Source organism: Cinclus cinclus, chromosome 5 (genome assembly GCF_963662255.1).
Source record: "Cinclus cinclus chromosome 5, bCinCin1.1, whole genome shotgun sequence".
Lineage (NCBI taxonomy): Eukaryota > Metazoa > Chordata > Aves > Passeriformes > Cinclidae > Cinclus > Cinclus cinclus.
The window spans coordinates 42,609,456-42,633,420 of record NC_085050.1 but is presented as its reverse complement, the minus strand read 5'-3'; the positions used below and the strand labels follow the sequence as shown (position 1 = coordinate 42,633,420).

The window sequence follows — 23,965 nt, the reverse complement described above, 5'->3', positions numbered from 1 at the left end:
AAATTCTTTGCTCTTCTGCCCACCTTCTGGTCATTGGCTTCTCAGGCAACTCCTTTAAAACAGCACGTGAAAAAAGCTAAGCAACGTGAAGGTTTCAGTGGAAACAAGCACGGAAATTACTTCCATATAGTTACTGCTTAATATTGCTTTTACACTTGTATCTGTCCTGAGACCTAAACAACAGAAGTGTCATCCTCCCTCCAACCCTGGACTTCCAGCAACTCCCGATGCTGGAAGGACCCCTAACTTAAGTCATTGTCAACATCCAGAATTACTTTCCATTCAATGCTATTTTCAAGCTACGTCATAAAAGGGTCATGAATTCAGCAAGAACAATTTCTTAGTTGTGAAAAAGCTGGTTTGATTTATGGAGACAATAATTCTTTAAAATTCCAACTGCTAGTGGATTCATTCAAGTCACACATTTAAACTGGATATAATACCATCATCCTACAATCTATAACATTTGTAATTGTTTTGATAAAGAACTTACAAACCAAGGTGTACCTATTACATTTTCATGTAATCATAATCAGCGTTGTTCAAAGTTAAATAAACTCCAGAAAGTAAGCAGAGTAATTCCAAAGACATTGCTCATGTTCCCAGGCCTCCACTCGAGAGAAGCGGAACAATGGAAATTTGACATGTCAGAACTGGGAGCTCTTTCAGACACTTAAGCACTCCACAAGAAGAAATCCCAAAGAACATTGCTCTGCCAGCTCATGTTTCATATGATATTGTTACAGCAGATTAATCTGTTTCTCTTTGCTCATTTTGGTTATCCTCTCTATGTTGAGAGCTATAAGCAGTTCATTGTTTTACCTGAATAATCATTGCCAGAATTAGACATTAGCCTTGAAGTGCCTTAGTATGTCAAACATGTCTAAGTTGAACAATTCCCTCAGGTAGACCTCTCATTGCCTGAAGATCCTGCCCACCAACTCTGTAGTGTTCAAACACAGAATAACCAGAAAACTGCTTACTAACATTGTCAGCACTGCCTCTAATCCCCCTTATTAAGCCAGTTAAGCAGTTACCTGACATCTGCCAGAGCATTTCAGATGCTCTTGATCACATTAAGAGGTATACCCCAAATACAGAAGTAAAAGAGATTGGTACTTGATGCATCAACCACACTCAATTTTCAAAAATACTTTTCTTCTTATATGAACACGTTGAAGTTATATTTAGAGCGAAGATTAGAAATAGGAATAAATTTAAGACAAAGTTCAAATATATTCAGTAACAAAACTGATAACTCAGAATTTTAAGCTTATGATTGTCTCTAAACAGTGTCCATATTATAACTTATGTCTGTGACTGTATTTTACAGATGGACCCAAGATGAAAACTGGTATCCTGACTCCTGGTAGCGACAATGGGAAATGTAGAAGAATGAACCACAGGAAACAATTCCTCAGTATTCATGAAAACAAATAATCAGAAGTATATATTTTTATAGTGTATTTAGGTTATTTGCATATTTTTTTTCACTTCTGAACTAAAATCAGTGAAATAAAATAAGAATTTTGGTCAAATTAGAGATCATCAATTACAGAGTGTCAGTAATGCCTGTCAGTCTAAGACAGTGGATTAAACATGCAATCAATAAATACATTATATAAATATATGCACACAAGCTCATTGACCCACTGTCATTGAAGTCTTGATATTAAACTTGTACAGTGAATTAGCTCTTTGTATCAGAAGAAAAAAATCAGAACAAAAGTTACAGTCTCCTAAATTAGCAGAAAACAATTACAGAAGCAGCAAAATAAAATGATCTTGCATCCAAAACACTCTGAGGTCAAGACAGGCAAATCTGTTCTTACAACTTTCTAATACGTCTCCTAAACCAAAGCTTTGAGTGCCTCAAAGTTCTCAGAATTACAACAAAAATGTGATAGCTTTCAGTGAAACATTTACAATAAAGAAGGTGCAAAAACATTACTTCAGTTATCATTCAAGGAGGTCTCAAAATTAGGTGAAACAATAACACAAATTTGGAACTGACTGTGCAAAGCCAACAGACTGTAACATTGATCACTGACACTGTTAAAAATCTTTGATTCAGTGTCTGTTTATACAGAGACAACAGCCAAGTCCTTGAATGTGTTTATTTTAATGATAGACGTTGCCTAAAAAAAATCCCCACAGAAAACGTATCCTCAACACACCACATGTGTTTCTGATTTACTGCAGTGCAGAACTGGCAGTATCCCAATAATATTTTGGCAACTGCCCTACTATCAGAAGGCACAATACAAACACCTTTACGAATATTTTCAGGACAAAACAGAAGAGGCCAGCCCTGCTGCAGAACTTCGTTGCATTATTAAATATACTGCTGCAGAACGTCCACAGAAACCTATGGATGTGGAAGAAGCATGAATGAATACATATATTGCCTGCAGAGATCCACCTGAAAATTCTGACACTGACCCAGAGATCATAGAATCATTTAAGTTAGAAAAGATCTTTACAATCATGAAGCCCAACCATTAACCCACCACTGCCATGTTCACCACTAAAACCACATCCCCAAGCACCACATCTATGTCTTGTAAACAGCCCCAGGAATGGTAACTAAACCACTTCCCTGGGCAGACTGTGCCAATGCTTGACAACCAGTTCCATAACTTTTCTGATGTCCAAATCTAAACCTCCCCAGCAAACCATGAGGCCAGTTCCTCTTATCACTTCTTACTTGGGAGATTCTCTAGCAATTGCTTTCTGCAGTCCTTTAGGATTTAAGTTTTATATCTGTAAGATACAAGCATATATAGCTACAGACCACATACATTGGATCTATAAAAGCACTTCATCTTAAAACAATTTCAGTAAGGTGGTGCCAGCAGTGCTGTTCAGTTTAAAAATCATGAGATTCAGATTAGTTCAGTTGGCTGGAGCAGTGCTAATGATGCCAAGTTTGTGGGTTTGAACCCTGTATGGACCATTCTCTTAAGAGATAGACATGACAATCCTTATGAGTCCCTCCAACTCAGAATATTCTCTGAGTGTGTGTGGGGGGGATAGCTAAAGAAGATAGTTTTAACTCACTTTTTGTCACACTTCAAGTCAGGCTACGCAGAAACATACAGCAACTTTGGCATAAATTTCTGTTGGTTTACATGCACTGCTTCTGTCCTCCTGAGGGTCTTCAAGGCAATATGCTACCATGAAAGAACCGCAAACTCAATAAATGTTGCTTTTATTGTAGGACTTAAAAGTGCGACTCTTGGATTACCACTTTTAAAAAGACTACTCACAGATCTATTTCACACCTGTCCTTGCACAAAACTACTGCCCTGCAGCATTTTTGAGACATTCTGCTCTACCTCAAGAAAGACACCAACATTTTCATCTAAGAAAACAATCAATGTCTGAGTAGCTACCAAGAAGTTGTGCTCCTTTATTACCTTTCCAGATTTCCTTTGTTTCAGGATTTGATGGCTGGGCCAAGCCAGTCCTGGAGAAGGCTGCATGACTAGCCCATCACCAATGTGTTTGGGTCTTGTGATTTGCCATGGTGATGTAATTCAGAAAACTTGGCTAAGGCTGGATGGTGATATTACTGCTAATAGATCTGAGAATTTAGTTATAATCATGTAAATTTCAAAAATAATCAGCTGAAATTATATATCTATCTTTTTAACAGGCTTCTTCACTTCTCATCCCCTTTTCCCTCCCAATTCCATCACTATACAAGCACTACAGTCTTAATACAAGTCGATGTTTTTCAACGACTGCATGACAAATTAGGAATGAGGAAAAAAAACAAGACACAATGTAATTGCACATCTTTTTTCTCACACCTGCCTACCACAGTCAGTAACTTAGAAACTAATCAGCTTGCTGTTTCTCATTTCAGCTGTGAACATTCTCTGTAGTAATAACTGTGTTTTACATTTTTTCTCTCCAATCTCCACTTCATATATATGACTTCCACTTTTCTTTCTCCATACTGTATTTTATTAAGGGTCGCAAACTGAATTCCATAAAAGTACACAAACATTTTGACATTAGACAAGAGCTTTTTCCAGCCAGATACATTAGCACTAACATTCAGTTCAAGATGTCTAAGAGATAATTACTCTTTTTTAAACAATTGTCCTTTTTTAACAATCACCACCATCACAACCAGTAGTCTACTACCAAAGTCCTACAGACTGCAAAATTTGTTACTGTTAAGAACTTTAATCGAAAATGAAATCTTCTCAGTAAGGACATTTGGGAGGTAGGAGCATATATCCTACAAGGATTTTTTTTAAGGATTTAAAAAAAAAAATCCAAAAAAACCCACACTTCATAATAACCTCGACTAGGGTTTCCTTCATATTTTTTAAAAACAATACAAGCAGTAGCCCAGTTCCCCATTAAATTGCTCGAACTACAGGGAATGTACTCACAAAGCTATGCTGTGCTACAGCCTGGCAATTCAGAAACATAAGGTTTTATTATTGAATGACTTTGGACTGCAAGTCAGCAAACTGTATTTTCGGCCAATCCAATATTCTCAGTGAGAAAATAAAGGAGGCTTAAAAATATACAAGATTTCCTTTTAGAAAGAGTAAGCCAAACACCACTGATGCATACACACAGAAATATCAAATAGCATGGCTGAAAAACACATATGACTAATGAGGAGGAAAAAGAGGTGCTTATTTTGCTAGACACATAGTTGTTTGCTTACATCCAAAGAACTTATCACCAAAGACTCCTCTGCCATCATAGCACAAAATTCAACGCTGATCTGAAAAATTTTGTTCAACTTTCCAGAGGCATAAGCATCCTCTACAACTCCACTAGAACTTTGTTTTCCAAAGAAAATGCTAACTGGAAGCTCACTGTTAGACACATTAAGAATTACTATCATGCAGGTACGAAAACGTAACTTTTTTTTTCCTTTGGACCACTGATAAAATACTTATTAAATTACCAAAATAAATACTTTTTAAATGAGATTTCTAACTAGATTTGAATAAAGGTAGCGAGTAAAAAAAAAAAATCCAAAACGAATATGCATGCCAAGTAAGCCTCAATTCTGAAATTTTGCTTTGCAGATTTTCAGCCCTTTTAACATTAACTTCTCATCAAATGAAAGGAGTAGAAGGACTGGCAAATGAAGAATAACTCAAGCTGAATTGCCACTTCTAATAACCCAGTTTCCATTTAAATAGTGACATGGCCGTAGGGTTTGAGAATTGTCACTACCATGTACACCCACTAATAGTAAAGTAAGTGCAGATGAGATAAGCCAATTTTAAGCAGTGTGCTCCATTTTATCCCTTTGGTCATAAAAAATATCTATAGAGCTACTGTGAAAATTATCAACTTTTTTTTCTTTTTTAATGTAGGATAGAATATGTGCTTGTAAGGAATGCACAATTATTTTCAGCATTGCATACACACAGTAGAAACTTACTTTTTTATACATACCATTGACAAAGCAGATGACACACAGCTTTCACAGTGAAAAATTTTTGATTAAATAAACAGTGCAACTGCATTAGTCTACCCATTAGCATTTAGGGATAAAAGATTTAGCTTTTCTGCACTGAAACATTAAGTTTTGCCTCAGGGAGGTCAAACAGGTCAATTAGCAGCTCCAACAGTTGCAGCTATTTTAATAGATATAGTACCCAATTTCAGATTTCAATGCAAATATACCATCACGGGGCAAGAGGAAGAAGCTGCAACTTAAAAAACAATCAAAAATGTTAAAATCTAATACTCTTTTAATACCTTAGTCTTGATGATGAAAATAAGAGTGTCAAGTGATAACTCTGGTAAGTTCATTAAATAGTAACCAGGTTGCATATTCCAAGTTGATTCCCTGTAGCTCAGAACTGAGTGGATCAATCCCAGCCTGGCTACCACTTTGCTTCTCTCTTGTAGTACCCAAAGAATTTTTCCAAACATGTACATAGCAAAACTGAAATTCCATTCTTAGAAGAGTACATCTTTAACACAAGGTGAACTTATGAAACAAAAAAAAAAAAAAAAAAAAAAGGGCCCCTCCAAATTCACTGCCCTAATAATAGAACATTGAAATTAGGATGCGGGTTTCATGAGATTTTCTTACTAAGTAGATCTCAAATTATTAATTTAAAAAAATGTAAAGCTACAGCTCAGAGTAACAGAACACATTTTTAGTTTCAAAATATGGACTTTTATTTTTTTTTAAATAAGAAATATTAATTGTTAACTTTCAGGTTTAGCCCATTAAACATTAAATCAGAGATGTGAAATGCTAGAACAAGCACATTTTACATTAGTATCTATACACAGAAACTGCCAAATTGCCCATTAAACCTTTTGAATAAATCATGGGGAAAAAACGTCAAGAAGCAACTAAACAGGAATGACAGGCAAACAACCAAAGTGAAGATGAAGTCACATGAAAGGAGTGACAAAGAAAATCAGTGCTAAAGAATTGCAAAATGCACTACCAGTTAACGCAGATTTCACAATCTCCTCTTCGTGAACTGTATTTTCTCAGGCACATATTTCCTGTAGTTTTTGCCAGCATTGAGTATATGGTTAGCTAACAGTATGGATTCATTCAGCATATAATTCAAATTTAAGTCAGCGCTTAGAGTGACCAAAATACGGGGTCTAAACAAAGACCTTGTTACATAAGGTATACAAACCAACTGCCTAGAAAAGGACTAATCACCAGCACAATGATCCCCAGCAAATTAGTGTGCAAAATGAATAAAGATTACATTGGTCTAATTAAAATTATCTATTTACCTACAGATTTTATCTATCCACCTATATATTTTGACCTTGTGTATTTCGCATACATAACACTAGGGGGGTTTCATTAGACCTTAAATTAACTTTGCTGAATTGTCAAGTCCAGCATTTGAGTTTACTCATTCACATCTTCCTCTTGATGCTCCATATAGGAAAAAATCACACATGTACAAAAGAAGGTATAGAAGTATATTCTTTGTATGCTTAAATGTTCAAAGAATGCCAGACAACTTAGAAAAATATGCATTTAGAGTCTGGGTTAGGGGCAGCAAATTAGAATCTGGTAAACATTTTGTTTCAATAAATTGTTTCCATGAATGAAGCAATTACAATTCTCAGATCACTACTGTAAATCTGAGTTGACACTAGAGCACATCCCTGCTAATTATAAACTATGTTAGATTTGTCAGTTTGGGACCACTGGCACTAAAAGCTGATTACTACTACTTTCACAAAACTGAAGTAAGACTAAATGACAATTAATGAGAAAAAATCCCACATCCATCCATTACTTTTATATAAATGTAATACAACATGCACCACCAAGCAAGAGCCACTGTTAGCCCCTTCCCCTAGCACCTGTAAATTTCTCTGGTATTTGATGATGAAAATGAAGTGGATCATTTGTATTTACAGACTGTGCATGCTAGGCAAGGAATTTTGGCATTAAACAGCCCTCAACGCACTTTAATATGAATTAATACTTTGAACATCATACAAGAGGAAGCAGAAATACTTACTAGTACAGCACTTCATTTGCTTCATGCCTTTCATATCTGACAGTTTCACACATCAGTCTGAAAGAGAAGAAGTCAGTTTCAGTTATGATCTCTATCAGTGTCACAAGGACTTCACTTTCTAAAGTTACTCAGCATTTCCACAGATAATTTCCACAAGTTCCAGCACTTACAGAAACCAACCACTCCTTTAAACCCAAGCTTATTCATAATTCAAGACAACAAAATGTAAAATCTAAGTATTTAAGTTATTAGTTCATCCAAGATCAGATTTGATTTAGGACACTAGATTAAGGTGCACCCATAAAAAATTATAAAATTAAGTTAAAATTACATTGATCTCATTTTTCATAGTGATGTGATAAAGGCAAGTAGCTTTATAAAAACAATTCCGAATTTTAGAATGGTGGGAAATGTACTATGAGCAACACTAAACAGAGATACAGTATAAAAATTAGTCTCTTTTTCGAGTCAGACCCAATAGATAAAACAACAAATTATGTTGCATGCTTCTCATTTTGCTAAAATTCAGCAACTTGAAAATTACTGTGAGATTTTAATGCTGAAATCCCAGAGGGCTCAAAGTGGAAAGAATTTCCTGCAGGAAAATTCTCTGTCTAAAGGGGAGGATTAAAGTGCTTTCATATTCACTGTCTCCCTGAGAAATGTGGCATAATAGAGAGCAACTATAATAGAACATACCACATTTTAGGAAATGCAATGTTAACTTGATGTAGAAAAATCACAATGCCATTTCTGTCTATTGCCTCAAGGAAGCAGCCCTGTGAATTACTGGGGGGTGGGGACAAAAAATATCCCACTGCCTCCCTTGTCCTGTCTTACAGCTCTGAAGCAGACTGCAAACCCCAAGGCTATTTGACAGTCAGACAGAGATTTACCTAAGAGGCTCATGAGGACATTCAAATAAGGAACTATATTTAAATTCTGTAAATAAATTCTCTTTCCTCACATAATCCATCATCAGAATTTTGGTATATCAATGACCAGCTGCCAGCAATCATAAGCAGACAAAAGCACTCAAGGATTACTGCTCAGGCAAAAAGTCTCCAAAAAGTTGATCTGAGGCCTGTAAGAGTTGGTCTGGGTTTGAGATAACAATCAATTGCCATTTACCACCAGATCATTCATTTCAATAGTCAACAGACTGCTACAAAAATCACCTTAGCACTTATCTCTCACAGGATTTTACTTCTTTCTTAGTGGGCTGAAGTAACATTTTTTTTCTGTTCCAGTGGTAGGTTTATAGTGGTATCATGGCGATTCATAAATTGTTAATAGAAAATTGACATCTTAATTCTGTTTGCAGATAGATACAAAAATTAAGAACCAAGTTTTACTACCACAGCCTTTCCCACACCCCGCTATTTTAGTTCTACACTTTGGACCATCTCTGAGGACTTTTCTCCCAGAAAAATCTCGGTTGTATGAAATTAAGCATTATGTACTGCATATGAATTTCAGCTAATGAAAAATTTTCTTCCATCCTGGCATAGCAAAAAAACTTTTAACCATAGAACCATCTTTTTTCAGACACTTCTCTCCACCATAAAGTTGGGTCTTGTCAAAATCTTTTGCAGGCACTGAAAAGCTACTGCCTGCTTCTACCTCCTGGGTTTTCATCTTCCCTCTCTGATCCTATTTTGAGAGGGAAGGGGAGCACAGACATGAAGTCACTGATGAGAAGATACCAGAAGAAAAGTCATTGCTAGGAATCAGATTTAAAAATTTATATACTGCTCAAGGATAGTCTGTGCCCCACTGGTCTGGAGTGATGCTGGGCAGCGTGTCACCTAAGAGCAGGAGTCACAAGAAACACAATCACTTTAACAAGCAAGTTGTGTTCCCCTCTGAATTGGGATAGAAGGAAGCACATTCTTGATAAAGTCACACAAGTTCACTACTGGCACTGAGTTTTACAGTATTTTGGTCCCATTATTAGAACAGCAGTAGGGGAGAAAATGCCTCTTAACAGAAGGTAACCAAGTGTTTCAAGTTTTGTGCTACACTGAACAGTTAGAAATTACAGTGACCAAGTAGTTCAAACGAGATTGCTTCTCAAATATTTGAAAAATTGAATCAGTTCTGATCAATACTGGTGTCCAATTTTTGCTCAGTCACTCAACTGTGATCTTGATCTGCTTCCTCAACAATAGTAATAAATTACAGATGAGATCACCAGGCAAGCCAAATGGTAAGCTATTCACTACTAGAGGCTACATTTAATACATTCAGTTTTAATGAATCTCAGAGGTTTTTGTGGCATTCCACTGCCACAAGAGGAACTGTATCCTAAAGGATACTATAAAAGCTTTCAGTCCAACATCTGCCAAGAGCCCAGCCTTTTCCATGTATGGTACTGTAAACAGAAGCTCTCTTTGAGGAATTTACTATGCTGGGAGAACAAGTTCCACACATTCCTCAGCAAGAACCTCATGCTGCACAGGAAGCCAAGAAGCACACATCAACATACCACACAACCATATGTGCACACTTTGATCTTTGTAAACAAGTTAACATCGGTTCAACTCCAACTATGCAAAACTTCACGTGCTAAAAGTATTGCCTATAATAACATAACACAAAATACTTCAACTGAATGTAACTGTGACCTCCTTCCAAAGCAAAAGTAATTACAGAGGCTTCTTTGAAATTAACATTCACATTGCAAAATATATCTCGAGCACTTTGGAAGAAAGAAAACCCCGCCTTTTATTTTCTCCAAATTACAGAATATTGGCTTGGGAATGTGGACTCCCACAGAATGACGAAGCAAGAGGCTAGAAATTAGAGCCTAAACCAGCATTAATCAAGTCAAAGTTGCTTCAGTATCTTCAGATGTGGCAAATGTTGTCAAAGCTCAGGATATAAAACAGCAGTAATTCACCCTCTCTACCCACAAGGCACAGAGGAGATGTGCTGGCCTCCTTCTGTAGCAGCCAGTCTCCCACTAATGCCCAAACACCCTTAAAAAACTGCTGTAAGATGTTTGTGGGAGGACAACTGAAACCAATACTTAAAAATCAAACAAACACAAGTCTTTACAAAAAAAATATAGGAGGCTGTCAGGAAAGTCTTGACTTGAATTAACTTGCTTCATAAAGCCTCTTAATGAAAAGTGTGGATGACATTTATCAAATAGCTTTACTAAGTATTATTTGCATGTGTTGTACATAATGCATCTAAAATTTCCACACAAAAGCAAGCACAAACTGAAACAGAAGCTGAAAAACAGACTCTGCTCTCATGATTACAATAGTACATAAATTATTTCATCAATATATGGGCTTGTACTCCATACGTAAAGCATTTATTTCTAGTCCAAAAGTTCAAAAAGAAAACAAATCGACAATAGACAGAAATTGGACAGAACAAATAGAAATACACTAAGCAGACATACAAGGAGGAAGCGTTAGAAAACTAAAGGCAAGAAAAGAATGCAGTGACAGCCAGTTTGAGGAAGGGTACACAAGAGTAATAGTATGTGGTTACCAAAATTACTGTTCCTTTGCCTTGTTAGTGCATTAACATATATGGTTTTTAATGACAAAGTATCATACCTTAGCTGATGCTCTCTCAGATTAGACAATGCTTCCATTCCATGTAAATATGAATACACAATCTCCAAGTCCTACAAAAATAAGGAAAACATTTTTAGTATTCTCAGTTTGGTACAAGCTGTTAAAATACTGGTATTAAAAGCATCCAAAGCTCTCTTAACAGGGCTAGTAGGGACACTTCCAGGAGGTTAAAGGCAAACTGCAGGAACACCTTTGATTATAACCTGGAACCTCACATGAGAAATAATGACAGCATGTCCATGTCAAATACAGAAACCTTTCTGCTTTTGCTGTCATTACTCTATGTCTGGGAAACAAGCCTAGTCCAGAATTACAGTGAACTGTTTTGCAACTATCACAGTCCTGCTTTCCAAAGCCAACATCCCCAAAACTTTTATTTACTTTGTAAAACAAGGTCATAAGAAATCAGTCTTGTCATGTTCAGGGGAAAAGAATAGAAAAAAAAAATACATCACAGTCTAACAAAATATCCAATTGTACAGATATTTCTAAAATTGTATCCTCTTCAAACGAAAGATAATCCACAATCTTAAATGAGTTAAAAAAAAAAAAGCTGGCATGAACAGAAAATGATTGGCATGAGATAATAAGAAAAACCAAATATGATCCCAGTTATAATATGGTGAAGTCTTACATTCAACCATAGTGGACCTCCAATATCCAGCTGACAAAACATTAATAAAGATATGAAAACAACATCCAAGACTAAAACATCCTAAAATGCAACTGTAGAAACACTAATGCCAGGCTAGAGGCTTTGTTCTAGTTATACTTAAAAGAACTGCAGCATTTAAGAGAAAGCTTCAGTGAAGCCAACAACCTCAATTTAGAGTGATTTAACTTTGGATCATGGATTTCATGCTGTTTTATCATCTTTTTTCTTATTTTAGAACTTGCTAGTTGAGAGACAAAGTATGATCCATAATTCATTTAAAAATCAGAGCAACAGTTCACAACCACAAGCTGAGGCTGACAAAGTTGAAAATAAACTAGCACCAACACAACTTTAATAACTTATTGTGAGAAGATGTTTTTTCAAGTAATGGAATATATCAAAGCTAGAAATTTATGAAAGGTTGATCACTATGAAGTACTTGTGAATTAAAAATTGCCTGAAAAGTAGAGAAATATTTGTTTTCAGACACAATGAATGAATGTTCTTTGGGCAAAGACAAAGAATTGACATTGCAGAGAGAACTTGAATTTAAGAAAGAAAAAGTAAACCCCCGTTAAATATATTAAATGCAGAAATATGCTGTACTTGTTAAAACCATAGTACAGATCAGAAAAGATACCAGGAGCTACATTCAGTGGCTAAGGCTAAATAGAGGTCTCTCATTCTGTAGCAAAAATAATGTTTTTCTCACAGTGGAAAGGGCAAATGTTCAGTTTGAAAAAGCAGAAGAAACACACAAGCCAAAGTGCTGCAATTTCACTTCAATTTTGGCCCTTCTGTTCCCTGCCCTCTAGAGGCCTTGGTCCTTGGGAGAGAAAAGGACACATCAAAGACAAAAGTAATTATGCATGTATTGGGATGGAGGGACTCTGCACATAGAAGGTTCTGAAGAGAAAATACAGTAGTGGCTCGTCTTTTTACTTTTTTTTCATACAAATTATAGCATGTGAACAGACATGTCTGCTGTAGTCAGTGACCTGCTCACTCGCCAGGCTGGCTGGAGGTGAGCAGAGGCTCCGGGGAGCCCTGTGCTGGCGGCAGGGTAAGATGCAAGCCAGACAGTCCCTGTGGCACCACTGCTGCTCATCCAGACGCGCCAGGCTCCACGGCACAGGCTGACAGCTGCCCTGGGAAGCAGGGAGGGGACCACTGAGGATCAGATGCTTGTAGCAGCATCTTGCACGGAAAACAGCTTGGCCAGAAAAGTGCTGCCTTAACTCATTTCCAGCAAGTCTCTCTAACAACAAGGGGAGAAAAAGAGAGTAACCTTCTGCCAGCATCTTGCACTGAGGTTTCTTTGGAATGGCAGAGACTATCTACTGTAAAGTATTAACAGAAGACTAGAGAAACAATTAAGGATGCTAGCTTATAGACCCAGGAGTGGACCCGTGGGCACGTGGCTTCCAAAACTGATGGGTGACACAAACCCAGTGACCAACCCTACAGATGAACAAAGGAGTGATGAGCACAGGTTGTGTTCTGAGAAAAATGCAGCTGAAGTGACTCAGTGCAGGGGGAATGCATTAAATCAGGGAAAGGAGTCATAGAACCATAGAACGGTTTGGGTTAAAAGGGATGTTAAATATCATCGTTCCAACACCCCTGCCATGGCCAGGGTCTACTTGCACTAGATAAGGTGGTTCAAAACCTCATCCAGCCCAGCCTTAAGTCATTCTGACCAATTTCACAAGCAACAAGATATGTTTAGTGAACTCTTTGTTCTAAAGTAAGTCATTCCCTTTCAAAATACAAGCATATTTGTCAAATACTTGCAAAAACATCCCATAGGTCCCCAGATGAGGAACTGCAGATGGTGAAGATCCTTGACTAAAAAGAAAAGAAACAAAATAAAAGATAAAAAGAGGTTAAAAAAGATCTAAAGAATTCTAATAAAAGGGAGAGGTGAGGAAAAAAAAACACAATTAATGAAGTGTTTACTTGTGCTTCCATCATAGTTGCTGGCTAAAGATACCTCGTTACTGAGATAAGTAAGGTAAGAGGCTTTTTTTCGATTTGGAAGAAAAAAAAAATTCTAACATCTCAGCTGCCACACACTGGATGTTTCGACAAGTGCCCAAGGGAGCTGCTACCCATTCCTTAAGCGGTATTTCCAGAGGTGTCTGGCAGGGAACAGCTCCCTCTAGCACCAGAAGTTGAGCATTGAAATTGAAGTAACAAACTGCAACACCCCTTTCAATCAACTCCTCCATAATACTGCAAAGTACAAAAAACTACAATAGAGTCCGAAGAGCAAATACATATTCATATGTGGTCAGTAGGCTCTGCACACTTCCAGTCAGCCTGCAGCATTGAAGAGCAGGAAGGCAATTTAAAAAAAAAATACATCAGAATATCAAGTTATTGTTGTTAGGCCACATCAGTTTTCCTTTTATCTCAGGAAAAACTACACTGTGCTTACTTGGCAAAAATACTCATTATGGAACACCAACAGCTCTTCCAACTTTTTAATTCAAAGTGACTTGAGAGAATCCAAGAGTTATTTGGAAACATCAGTGCCAAGTACTGCAATACCCTAAGCAGATTCCAAGTGCTTGAAATTAAACCATTTCACAAAAACGACACACACACATAAACTTAGGCATGTAAACTATGAAAGTTTTTGATTTAGATATTCAAGACACTTGACAAAAGTTAAACTTCTAAATTTCTGGGGAAAAGAACTCTGTCTTTAAAGGACATGACACGCCTACATGATTTATGCCAACTAGTTAAGCAAAACCCTTAAAGCAGCAGCTAAATTTAATCCCACTGTGATTTACACAAACATTTCTGCCAGTTCGCAGTGTCCCTGAAAGCTGCCTCTAGCTAAAGCACAGGATATGTACAAGTAGGCAAGTGACAAGAGCACAGATGCTTCCTTGGGTGCTGTTTTCACAAGGCATGTGCCCAAATAACCAGCGGAGGGCAGAGCGAGCCACCGAAACCTCAGAGAACGTCATTCTCCCCAGCTTCTCCCTTCATCGCTCCCGAATATAAACTTGGTCAAGTTGGAACACGCCAAGAGGAGCAACGCTGATCATCACCACTGCAACTGGTTAAATATTCTGCTACAGGAAGGACTACTTATCCAAAAGCGCAGAGAAACTACCAGCTTTCTGCTTTCTAGGTTTATCCAACCACCAGAATTTAAAAAAAAAAAAAAAAAAAAAAAAAAAAAAAAAAAAAAAAAATAAAGGGAAAAAAAAAAAAGGCAAAAGCCGTGCAAAGGCTCAGCTGTTCTCGCTACACAAAGGTCGCGGCAACAGCTTGAAAAAAACATGGCAATAAAACTCCAAACCCAAAAATTAAATGCAAAGCACAAATTAGTAAAGCTTTTAAAACATGTTTTTATTTAAATGAAAGCTGTAAAACTGAAATCTAATCTACACTTAAATCTGTACTGCAGCCAAAGTCATATGCTTGAGTTGCTGTGTGGGAAGCAGCACAAAATTTGTTTAATTCAGTGTTATTTCTTAATTTACTTGTTTCTGTAGTGTCAGATGGGTCACTTTAAAGTTCTGACGGTACACTGAAACAAAACAGAGATATTGAAGTTTTAACACAGCTCAACTTCAATTAGATCTGCAGAAACATATTGGTCTGCAACCTTACCTCTGCTCTCCATACTAATAAAAATCTGTCTATGTTTATGCCCAGATTTTCTATCCATTTGATTGTGCTTCAAACATGCTTGCCAGTTACACAAGCCAAAGAAACCCAAATCAGAATGCTGGCCCCAAATTCATACTTAATGAAGATATTTTTACTTTATTAACATGACAGGGATGTGAAAATTTGCTATTTTGGACAGAAAAAACTTAAACCTCTCTAAAAATTGCAAGCTTACACTGACTGCAGTCCTGTTTTGCATTAAGGTGTGAAACTACAGGCCAAACTCAACTATTCATCCTTGCCACAGTTAAGCAAAACCCTGAGAAATTCATTGCTCTCCAAGTAAGAAATTCACTCATTTCTGTGATGTGGCAAGCAAGCAGAGAGCATCTTTCATCTCGTAATAGTTTGGTTTCTTTCAAATCAAAAGGCAAAAATAAAATAAAAAACAAGCTAATGTCTTGATTCATGGTCTTGAAGGATAGGTAAAAAAGTAACTTTCCAAAGCACCCAATATTCACCTGAGGCTCAACAAGATCTGCTTGCTGAGAGTATATTGAAAGAGTATTTTGAAAAGCTGATCTCTTAAAAACAACCTTTCTTCAGCTCACACTCAGCCAACCACCAGGAGACCCAGGCTCCAAGGGGAGGGGCTGTAGTCACTCCCCATCTCACAGGGCCACTCCAGACACACTCCAAGCCCAAGTTTCACTGCTGTGAAGACAGGAGGTCCCACCTGGTCCCTCCATGCTGATTCCTGCCACCTCCCCAGCCCCAGGGTGAGCACCTGCTCACAGGGACCCTGCTCAACTTCGAGCTGCTCTCTTGGCAGCATTGAGACCCATAATCTCAGTGTCAAGGTCATGGAGGCAAATCTGATGCAGCCTGGAGGAGGTGGGACCTCAAAAGCTTTGATGGGTTCCAACAGACCATGAAACTGCTGGCAAGAAGAGAGGCATTTCTGTATGGCTGACTGAATAGTTATTTTAGCTCAGACTGGGACCTTCCCAAATTTTGATGCACTAACAAGAACAGCAATGCCAAGTTTTTTCTTCTTATTGAGCAATGAATCCAAAGAGCAACAATGCAAACCCAGGTTGCTGAAGTCCTGCCTCTCTTTCATTGCAGCTGTAGGATCCTGTCTTTTTCCCTTTCCTTCACACACCCAGCATCTGAAATCACAAGTCTCAGCCACTAGAGTAGCTATACAAAGCACTTACATTCCTTTTTTTTTTTCCCCTCTACTATTGATTTAGCACTGGCCTGTCTGGCTGCCTGAACTGGCTCACCCAAGCCAAAGCAGTCACCAAAAGAAAGAGACTGGATTACAGCAACAGCAATCCCATCTGGCTTACCCAAAAACTTCCATGTGCGCAGAAGAGCTGTGGCCACTCCCATGTAGGTTTGTTCACATCTGTTTCACACTAAAATGCCAGGCTTCCACCCAGAGCAGCTCAGGAGATGACACAAGTCACTGCCTTCAGAGACAGCAAGGTATGCAGGCAGGCAGGCAGGCAGGCAGGGCAGGGCAGGTGGAGGGGGAATACATCAGCTACACCAGCCAAACCTCCCTCTGCAGGCAAGACCTGAGGAGGACTAAACACTCACCCAAGGGTGAGCTCATACTTTGCAAACAGTGACCTGCAAAATATAGGAGCAAACCACAAAACCTGACTACCACAGTGACAGAAAAATCCAGTATTGCTGATACCAAAATCACTGCCATGCACACATGAAGATGAATATTTCATTTTCATCTCCGGTGTGCCAGCAGTGGAAAAAAACCTGAATGCACTGATAACTGCTGTGCAGGAGCATGCCCAGGTACGTATACACTTATCACTGAGCCATAAAGGGATTAAAAAGAAGTATTTGTCTGCAAATTTCTAACATTCTTTTTCTTACACCAGGACCTTTAAATTCAGGTGGGGGTGCTGCCACATGGGAAGCCTGCCAGTATCCAACCTATTATACTACCAATTTAAAGTAAATTTTTCTTTTTAACTTCACTGTAAGCGACAACAACATTTCTCCACAAGACATTCTTACTATTGCACATAAAGATCCATGGCTTAAAATAAGCTAAATCCTAAATTATTGGAAATAATTTATTGATGCTGAATTGGCAGCTATACAAAAATAAATACTTATGTGAAATTACATACATTTAATAGCCCTCATTGGAACTTACATGAATGAAATTCCATGGGTTAAGTTTTAAGGAAGAACATAAGTTTTGTCAATTTACCTGAAAGTTCTGAAAAATCTTATCATCTTAACTTGTATGGATTGATCGCAACTAACATGCAATACATTCTGGGGAATTCATGACAAAACATCACTCCACAGCAACCAGGCCTGACTAAGCTTGGGAATCAGCCTTCACCAGAAGGCCATCCAGCCAACCCAAGCCTTCACTTCCCCTAGGCAGTGGAAAAAGAGATATTGTATTGATCTTGTTAAGAGTTGTTGACACACAAAAAATGTTATTTTTAACACCACCATGGGGAGTTCTGGGTTACAGGTGGAATTTTTAAACTGGATTAGAAACACAAGGAACAGGCGATTTTAATCTGGAACTAAGCACCCATGCGTTAAGCTAATCAGGAACAACTCCAAAACCCCACAAGGAAAAAATCCCATTTTCCTGGGAGTAGTCCCAGTACAGAACAGAAACAAGTTTTTCCAAAGATTTAACTGAATTACTGCTTCAGTGTCAGATGCTGGAGAAACACCATAGGACCACAGTAAAGTAACTGCAGAGAAATATGATGTTTCAGCAGGGCACTGAAATCAGCTTTCCTGTCTTTGAAAGATACTTTATTTCTTTTGTGAATTATTCTCTTTCTGAAGAGCTTCCCTCAAAGGACAATTTCATTACATGCTCATTTCTGCCTTTTAAAATTTTTTTTCTAATTGGAAGTGTACAAAAATGAGTTGGAAGGTTCAACGACCCACCCACACCAACAGACTTTTAACACTGTCTCAAAAGGAGTCCGATTGATTCAACACATCCTGCTGGTCATAAAGCTTTCAGCAGAATAAAGCGGGAAAAAAAATTAAGGCATTCATTATTATAATCATCCCATAAAATGAGGGGATGAACAGGGAAAGGGTAGACGGGAAATTAAAGCCTGCCATGCTGTTGAAGTCCATGAGCAAACTAATGAGCATAGGAAATTACAGGGTAGTGCAGTGCATTTCTTTTCTGCTTTCTGGACTTTCAGAAGTCAGACAATTAAATGCTTAACACAAAAGCCCAGGTTCTACAGTCAGAAATCCAAAGGTTCATAGCATGTCCAAATGCAAGAAAAACAGTTCCACCACAAAAGATGGCTCCTACTGGCAGCATAGTCCATAATTACAGAAGGCATTTCAGTTATTCACCATTGAAAATATATGTAGCTGTCTTTTTGCATCTTTTCAATATTTATTGCCAGTAGTTGGTGGTTTGTATTAAGGCTGCTAAATCCATTTTCACATTCCTTGCACAAATATTCACATATTTTGTTGCAGAAGGGTTTATTTAATGCTAAGGAGAGTTTCAAATTGTTTTGAGACAGGGTTATTTAACCCATATTTTTCATTAACTATATAAAATAACACCCAGTATCGTATTAAACAAAAATCGATCTTGCACTTACAAAAAGATCAGCTACTAAACATGGTGGTACATATTTTTAAACAACTTCTTGTAGCAGAGACCAACTCTATGTAAGTTTATTCAAATATATAGTACTACAATGATTAGCAGCTTTCACTTTAAAAAAAAAATATATGTTCTTTTAAAAAATTATCAGGAACTGAAAAGGGAAAAAAAATGAAGTGATACGCAAATGTTCTGGAGTTAATAGTCAAAAAGTAACTCCAAGTTGGCACCAAGTTGTGATGGCAGAAGCACTTGAAAGGACATCAGCCTAGAGATCAACATCACAGAAAACAACTAAGGTGGCTACAAAAAGATGATCATAGTGAATCACCTAAGGTTGCCTTCTGAAAATTGGGTCAATAATTAGCTGTGCTTAGATGATTCCCCCAGAGCTGTGAGAGCAAGATTATAACAGTCCTCAGATACTTTTAGTGGTGGGTTTGGGGGCTTTTTAAGAATGCTTAATTAGTCTCTAAGTTTCAAAGCAGGCAGGTTAATATCCATAATACCAGGTTACTCACAAGGACTATAGTTCACACAACTTAGGAAAAACTAAACTAGTCAAACAACTTGTCATGAAGGAAGCACATCACTACAAAGTTGACCTAGATGAAATAATCATACCAATTCCCTTATATTGGGTAAGGGCAATCTATTTTCTGATAAAAAAAATAAGCTTCTGTAAAGCCTAGGTCCTGGTACTTCAACATCATAGCCACAGCTATTACTTCTTCAAATGCATCATTAAAAGTGTTATGATCATTACAAAAATCCCAACAACATGCGCTTTTTAGCGTACTGGTATTCACGGTGGATGAACACATGGTGGACCAGATGTGTTAAATAGGGTCAGTATTCCAAATCATGAGCAAAAATGTCACAGTGACATAGAAGAGGTGCCATACATCAATTGATATGTCGTCATTGCCCCTGTGAATACTTTAAGCTTCCATAGTGAACAAACTGCAAATTCAGTACCAGGGTAAGGAAGAAATGTGCCTGAGCTGATGAAAGGGTAACCCAGTAAGCTACCTCTGCACAATTACCTGCGATCTTCTTTCTGCATCTAAAGGTGTAACAGTCCCAACTGCTCACATTTAACCATTTAACTTCTCAGACATAACTGCATTACACCTTGCTTTTAAAACAAGACCTTGGAACCACCCTTCTTGTGCTTTTGGGAAGGAGCAGCCCAGCAATGAAATGGGGGTTTCAGCATTGTCCCAAGTGCTGAATGTCATCACCCTTCACCCTCTGGTTTGTGCATTTTCTCCCTTGCCAACCAAAACCAAACAAACCCCAAAACTACCCAGGAACACAAGCTCCACCCTTGTCAAGAAAAATCAGTTCCGAACCCAGCCAGCAATACACTCCTTTCAGAACTACCCAGAGCATCAGGGCCACCTCCACTTTGTAAACTGGAGTTTCCCAGAAGCCCATGATGCTAGGGGAGACCCTGACCGCTCCCTCCAGAGGTTACTCGTCACAAACCATCACCACTGAGCTGGGCTTCAGCAGTGAGGAGCTCCAGGCTGCAGCTCACTCCTGGCTTACTACCATGACAGCTCACATCCAGAAACAAAAGGAACCTGCACGTGTTGAGAACTGTGCTCTGCCAGGATTTACTATGAAAACATCTCAGTAGTACTATAATCAACAGAAAATACAGTGACTTGTTTTCTGTGGCTGGCTTACAGTCATTTTATATTGCTGGCTTACAACCAACCAAAACAAAAACACAAAACAAAACAAGAGTTCCCCTTTCCAACCACAAAGGCAACAGTGGGTATTTTCTGAAGTAAAACTGCACTATTTATTTCTGATTTTGAGAGCTTGGGGTTTTTTTAATTGGAAATAATTTGTTCAGTTTCTTCGTATTTATGATTTTTTTTTAAAAAGCAGATACATTAAAATCATAAGAGGGAGAAAATATTACACTGCAACTAATTTAAAAAGTTTATAACCCAATACATATCCTTTATGTTCACATTTTTAAAGAAAGCCTTAAAATTCATTTAGGCAGATAGCATTTTCCCAGAAGTTAGACACACAAGATTGCCAAGAGTCATGCTCTTTTCATGCCTTTATTTTTTCTAGCAGATACATTTCCAGCATACTTCAGAGCATTGCTTCCAAGAGATATAAATCTTACTTGAAGCATCAACAGTAGGTCACATATAAATTATTTCCAGGCTATCAGGCAAATGATCACACTGAAGTACATATTTGCATGTCAAATGATTCCTCACCCAAAAATTAATCACAAAACCTACTGGTGGTCACATCCTTCCAGAGCTGGCATTACTCCTCTGTGTAAAGAAGGCAAACAGATAACTAAAGTCCTAAAGTACTTTCCACAGACTAATCATTAAGTCTGAATTTATTTCTTAGCTCAAGTATTTTCTGAAAGAGACTGCATTTAATAACTCCAAATTATTCTCTTTTGGGATTTCTTTGAGGTTTTTTTTTCCTGTTCCTATAACCAATGGTAGAATTCTGAGAGGGATGTAAGTTTCAGGTTTCTTTTTTTGAGTATTACTCAGGGTTGAATCGATTTCCGTATTTCAGATGGGGAAATACTGGGGACACTGCTTTGATCTGACTTCAGCATACGTTTTCACTCTTAGAGAACACCAATCACCTAAGAAATGGGTGCACTACAAATGGGCAAACATCCACAGAGGTCAAGCTTCTGTAGGATCATGGTGGTGGTGAAGCATGGCCCCTCTCGGGCCACCGCACTGCAATGCAAATGCAGCTCCAAGTACCATAAAACCAGATGGGAAACACAAGCTTCCAGTGCTGAATGGGTTGGACTTCCATAAATTCAGGCTTGATTATTCTGTGGAAAGTACTCTAGAACTTTAGTTGTTTGCTTGTCTCCTTTACACAGAGGAGCAATGTCTGCTCTGGAAGGATGTAACCGCCACTTTTGAGATTAATATGCTCTCTCAGGCACTGGGAGAGGATCTGACACCTCAGCGAGCAAACCCCACTTGGCACAGCTGCCTCCCCTCTGTCTTGGGCTTATGCTGTGACCCTTTAATGGTCCAAGTCCAACAAGCAGAAGTTATGCAGGCACCCACAGACGGTCCACATGACACTGCACCAGCACCAGGGCACTTGAGACCACCCTGGCTGGGTGGCAGAGTAGGCGGATGAGCTGGGGTCAGCTCATCTGCTCTGCCTGTTAAGGTGCAGTGACACAGAGCAGCTGCAGCTGAAGTACCACATTACTGCCCTTACAGAGAAGGACTTGAGTGTCTTGGTTCAGTCTTACCTGGCACAGCACTCACAAGGGAAAATCATCAGGAACCACATGGGAGTTTAAAGAACATAAGGGAAGTCACACAGAGTGAAACTTCACTCTGCCATCCACTAAAAGAAAAATCCCTTCTGGAGAGAACAAACCATTCAGCTGGTTTGGCTGTACTGTTAAACCATAGGAGAGAATCTGGAACCACCCTTCTCAAACATCCCCCATCAGCAGCTCTAGATAGCTCTTTCTCAGCTCTTTGAAATCCTTTTCATCTCCTCATACCTGCTGAAGGCATCCATCAGATCCAAATCCACTTCCATGCTTCAGACAGCTCAACCCCAAGACCAAACACCTATACCGTGTGTCAAATAGCCAGCTCCATGTCTTAAACGCTGCATTTGTACCTCAGATTGCAGTTGGTCACACAGACCTGATTTTCACTCACTATCACAAATAGGAGATTCTGAAAAGGCTGGAAGCTGTGAATTAAGCTGATCTGACACATACTCTGTTCCTTGACTTGGCTGGCTCTGTGTTTTTCAATAACTCTACCAACAACCATAAAGAGATAGAAATATTGCCAGTTATTTTTTGGTGACCAGACACTTCCCAGTTAAGAATACAAAGCAACACAACAGCAGTGACTCCTCTAGGCTGGCCTACAAACCATCTACTGAACTAGAGTTTAATTTCTACAAACTGCTAGTGAGATATGTGGTTGTCATATCACAGCTGATATTTTTTCTTTTTCTAATGAAGTTCAGAAAAGTCCCTCCATATGTTATACTCGTTTCTCTCCCCAGAAGCCCCAACAAAGACGGACATTCACAAGTCAGCAGGTGGTGCAGTCTCCAAAGGACCAACAGCAAATGTTGCAGGATTGAAAATCCAAACACACCGACACATGAAAACCCTGTCCACAGGACAACAGCAGGCAGCCTTCTCAGAATCTTAATCTAAGACATATTAAAAGGCAAGAGGTTTTTCCATAGTCTTTCCAGAGGAGGACCATATGTCACATGCTTTGCTCAGTGCAAGTTAAACACGTTAGAGATATAACACTGAATTCCTCTTGTATAATAAAATACACACCCCTTGGTTTCATAACAGAGTATTTTGACCTAGTTCTCAAGCATCATTTTTTATAAACTTCTAACCAGTTTGTGATACGTAAAAAACTTACCGGTTGATTTGCAAACTAATTTAGACCGAGCATATGACAGCCATCCACTTACAAAATCTTAACAAGATACTGCTTTATCAACTCCTGAGCAAAGGACATTTGTTCTTAAACCAAGTGCATGCCTTCATAGCAGCTTTAAATCACGTGTTGTCTCCAAAATCAGACATTAAAGGTATGCACATTCCTCATCAGAGATTACTGCTTATCTCCCGAGTCTGACAACTCACTCTTAACATTAAAAACAACTCCAAACAGAGCTCAGGTAAGGCATGGCAGTGGAATATCACACCCCTCCCAAAAGCACTCAGATGGACAATAGGCGCAATCTCTGCCATCGGAACACCACACAGTGGCAAGAGCCCTTTGCAATTAAGAACCCAACTCTAAGCAGATTTGCGCACCATGTCACTATCTAAGCATTCCTAAGAGTCTACTAATAAATATGACCAAAGTTAACTAGCTGCGTGCATAGCCCTCGAATGTCCTAA

The 23,965-nt window shown here is 38.4% G+C and overlaps 1 protein-coding gene across 1 annotated transcript in view; it reads right to left on the bottom strand.

Annotated features, from left to right (window-relative positions):
- RAPGEF2 (Rap guanine nucleotide exchange factor 2) overlaps positions 1-23,965 on the bottom strand; it is a 181,702-nt gene that overhangs the window by 113,183 nt on the left and 44,554 nt on the right. The window contains exons 2-3 of the mRNA XM_062492880.1: positions 11,078-11,148; positions 7,503-7,559 (exon numbers count right to left, since the gene is read on the bottom strand). Coding sequence (XP_062348864.1) covers positions 7,503-7,559; positions 11,078-11,148 — 128 coding nt within the window. The remainder of the gene's footprint in view (positions 1-7,502; positions 7,560-11,077; positions 11,149-23,965) is intronic.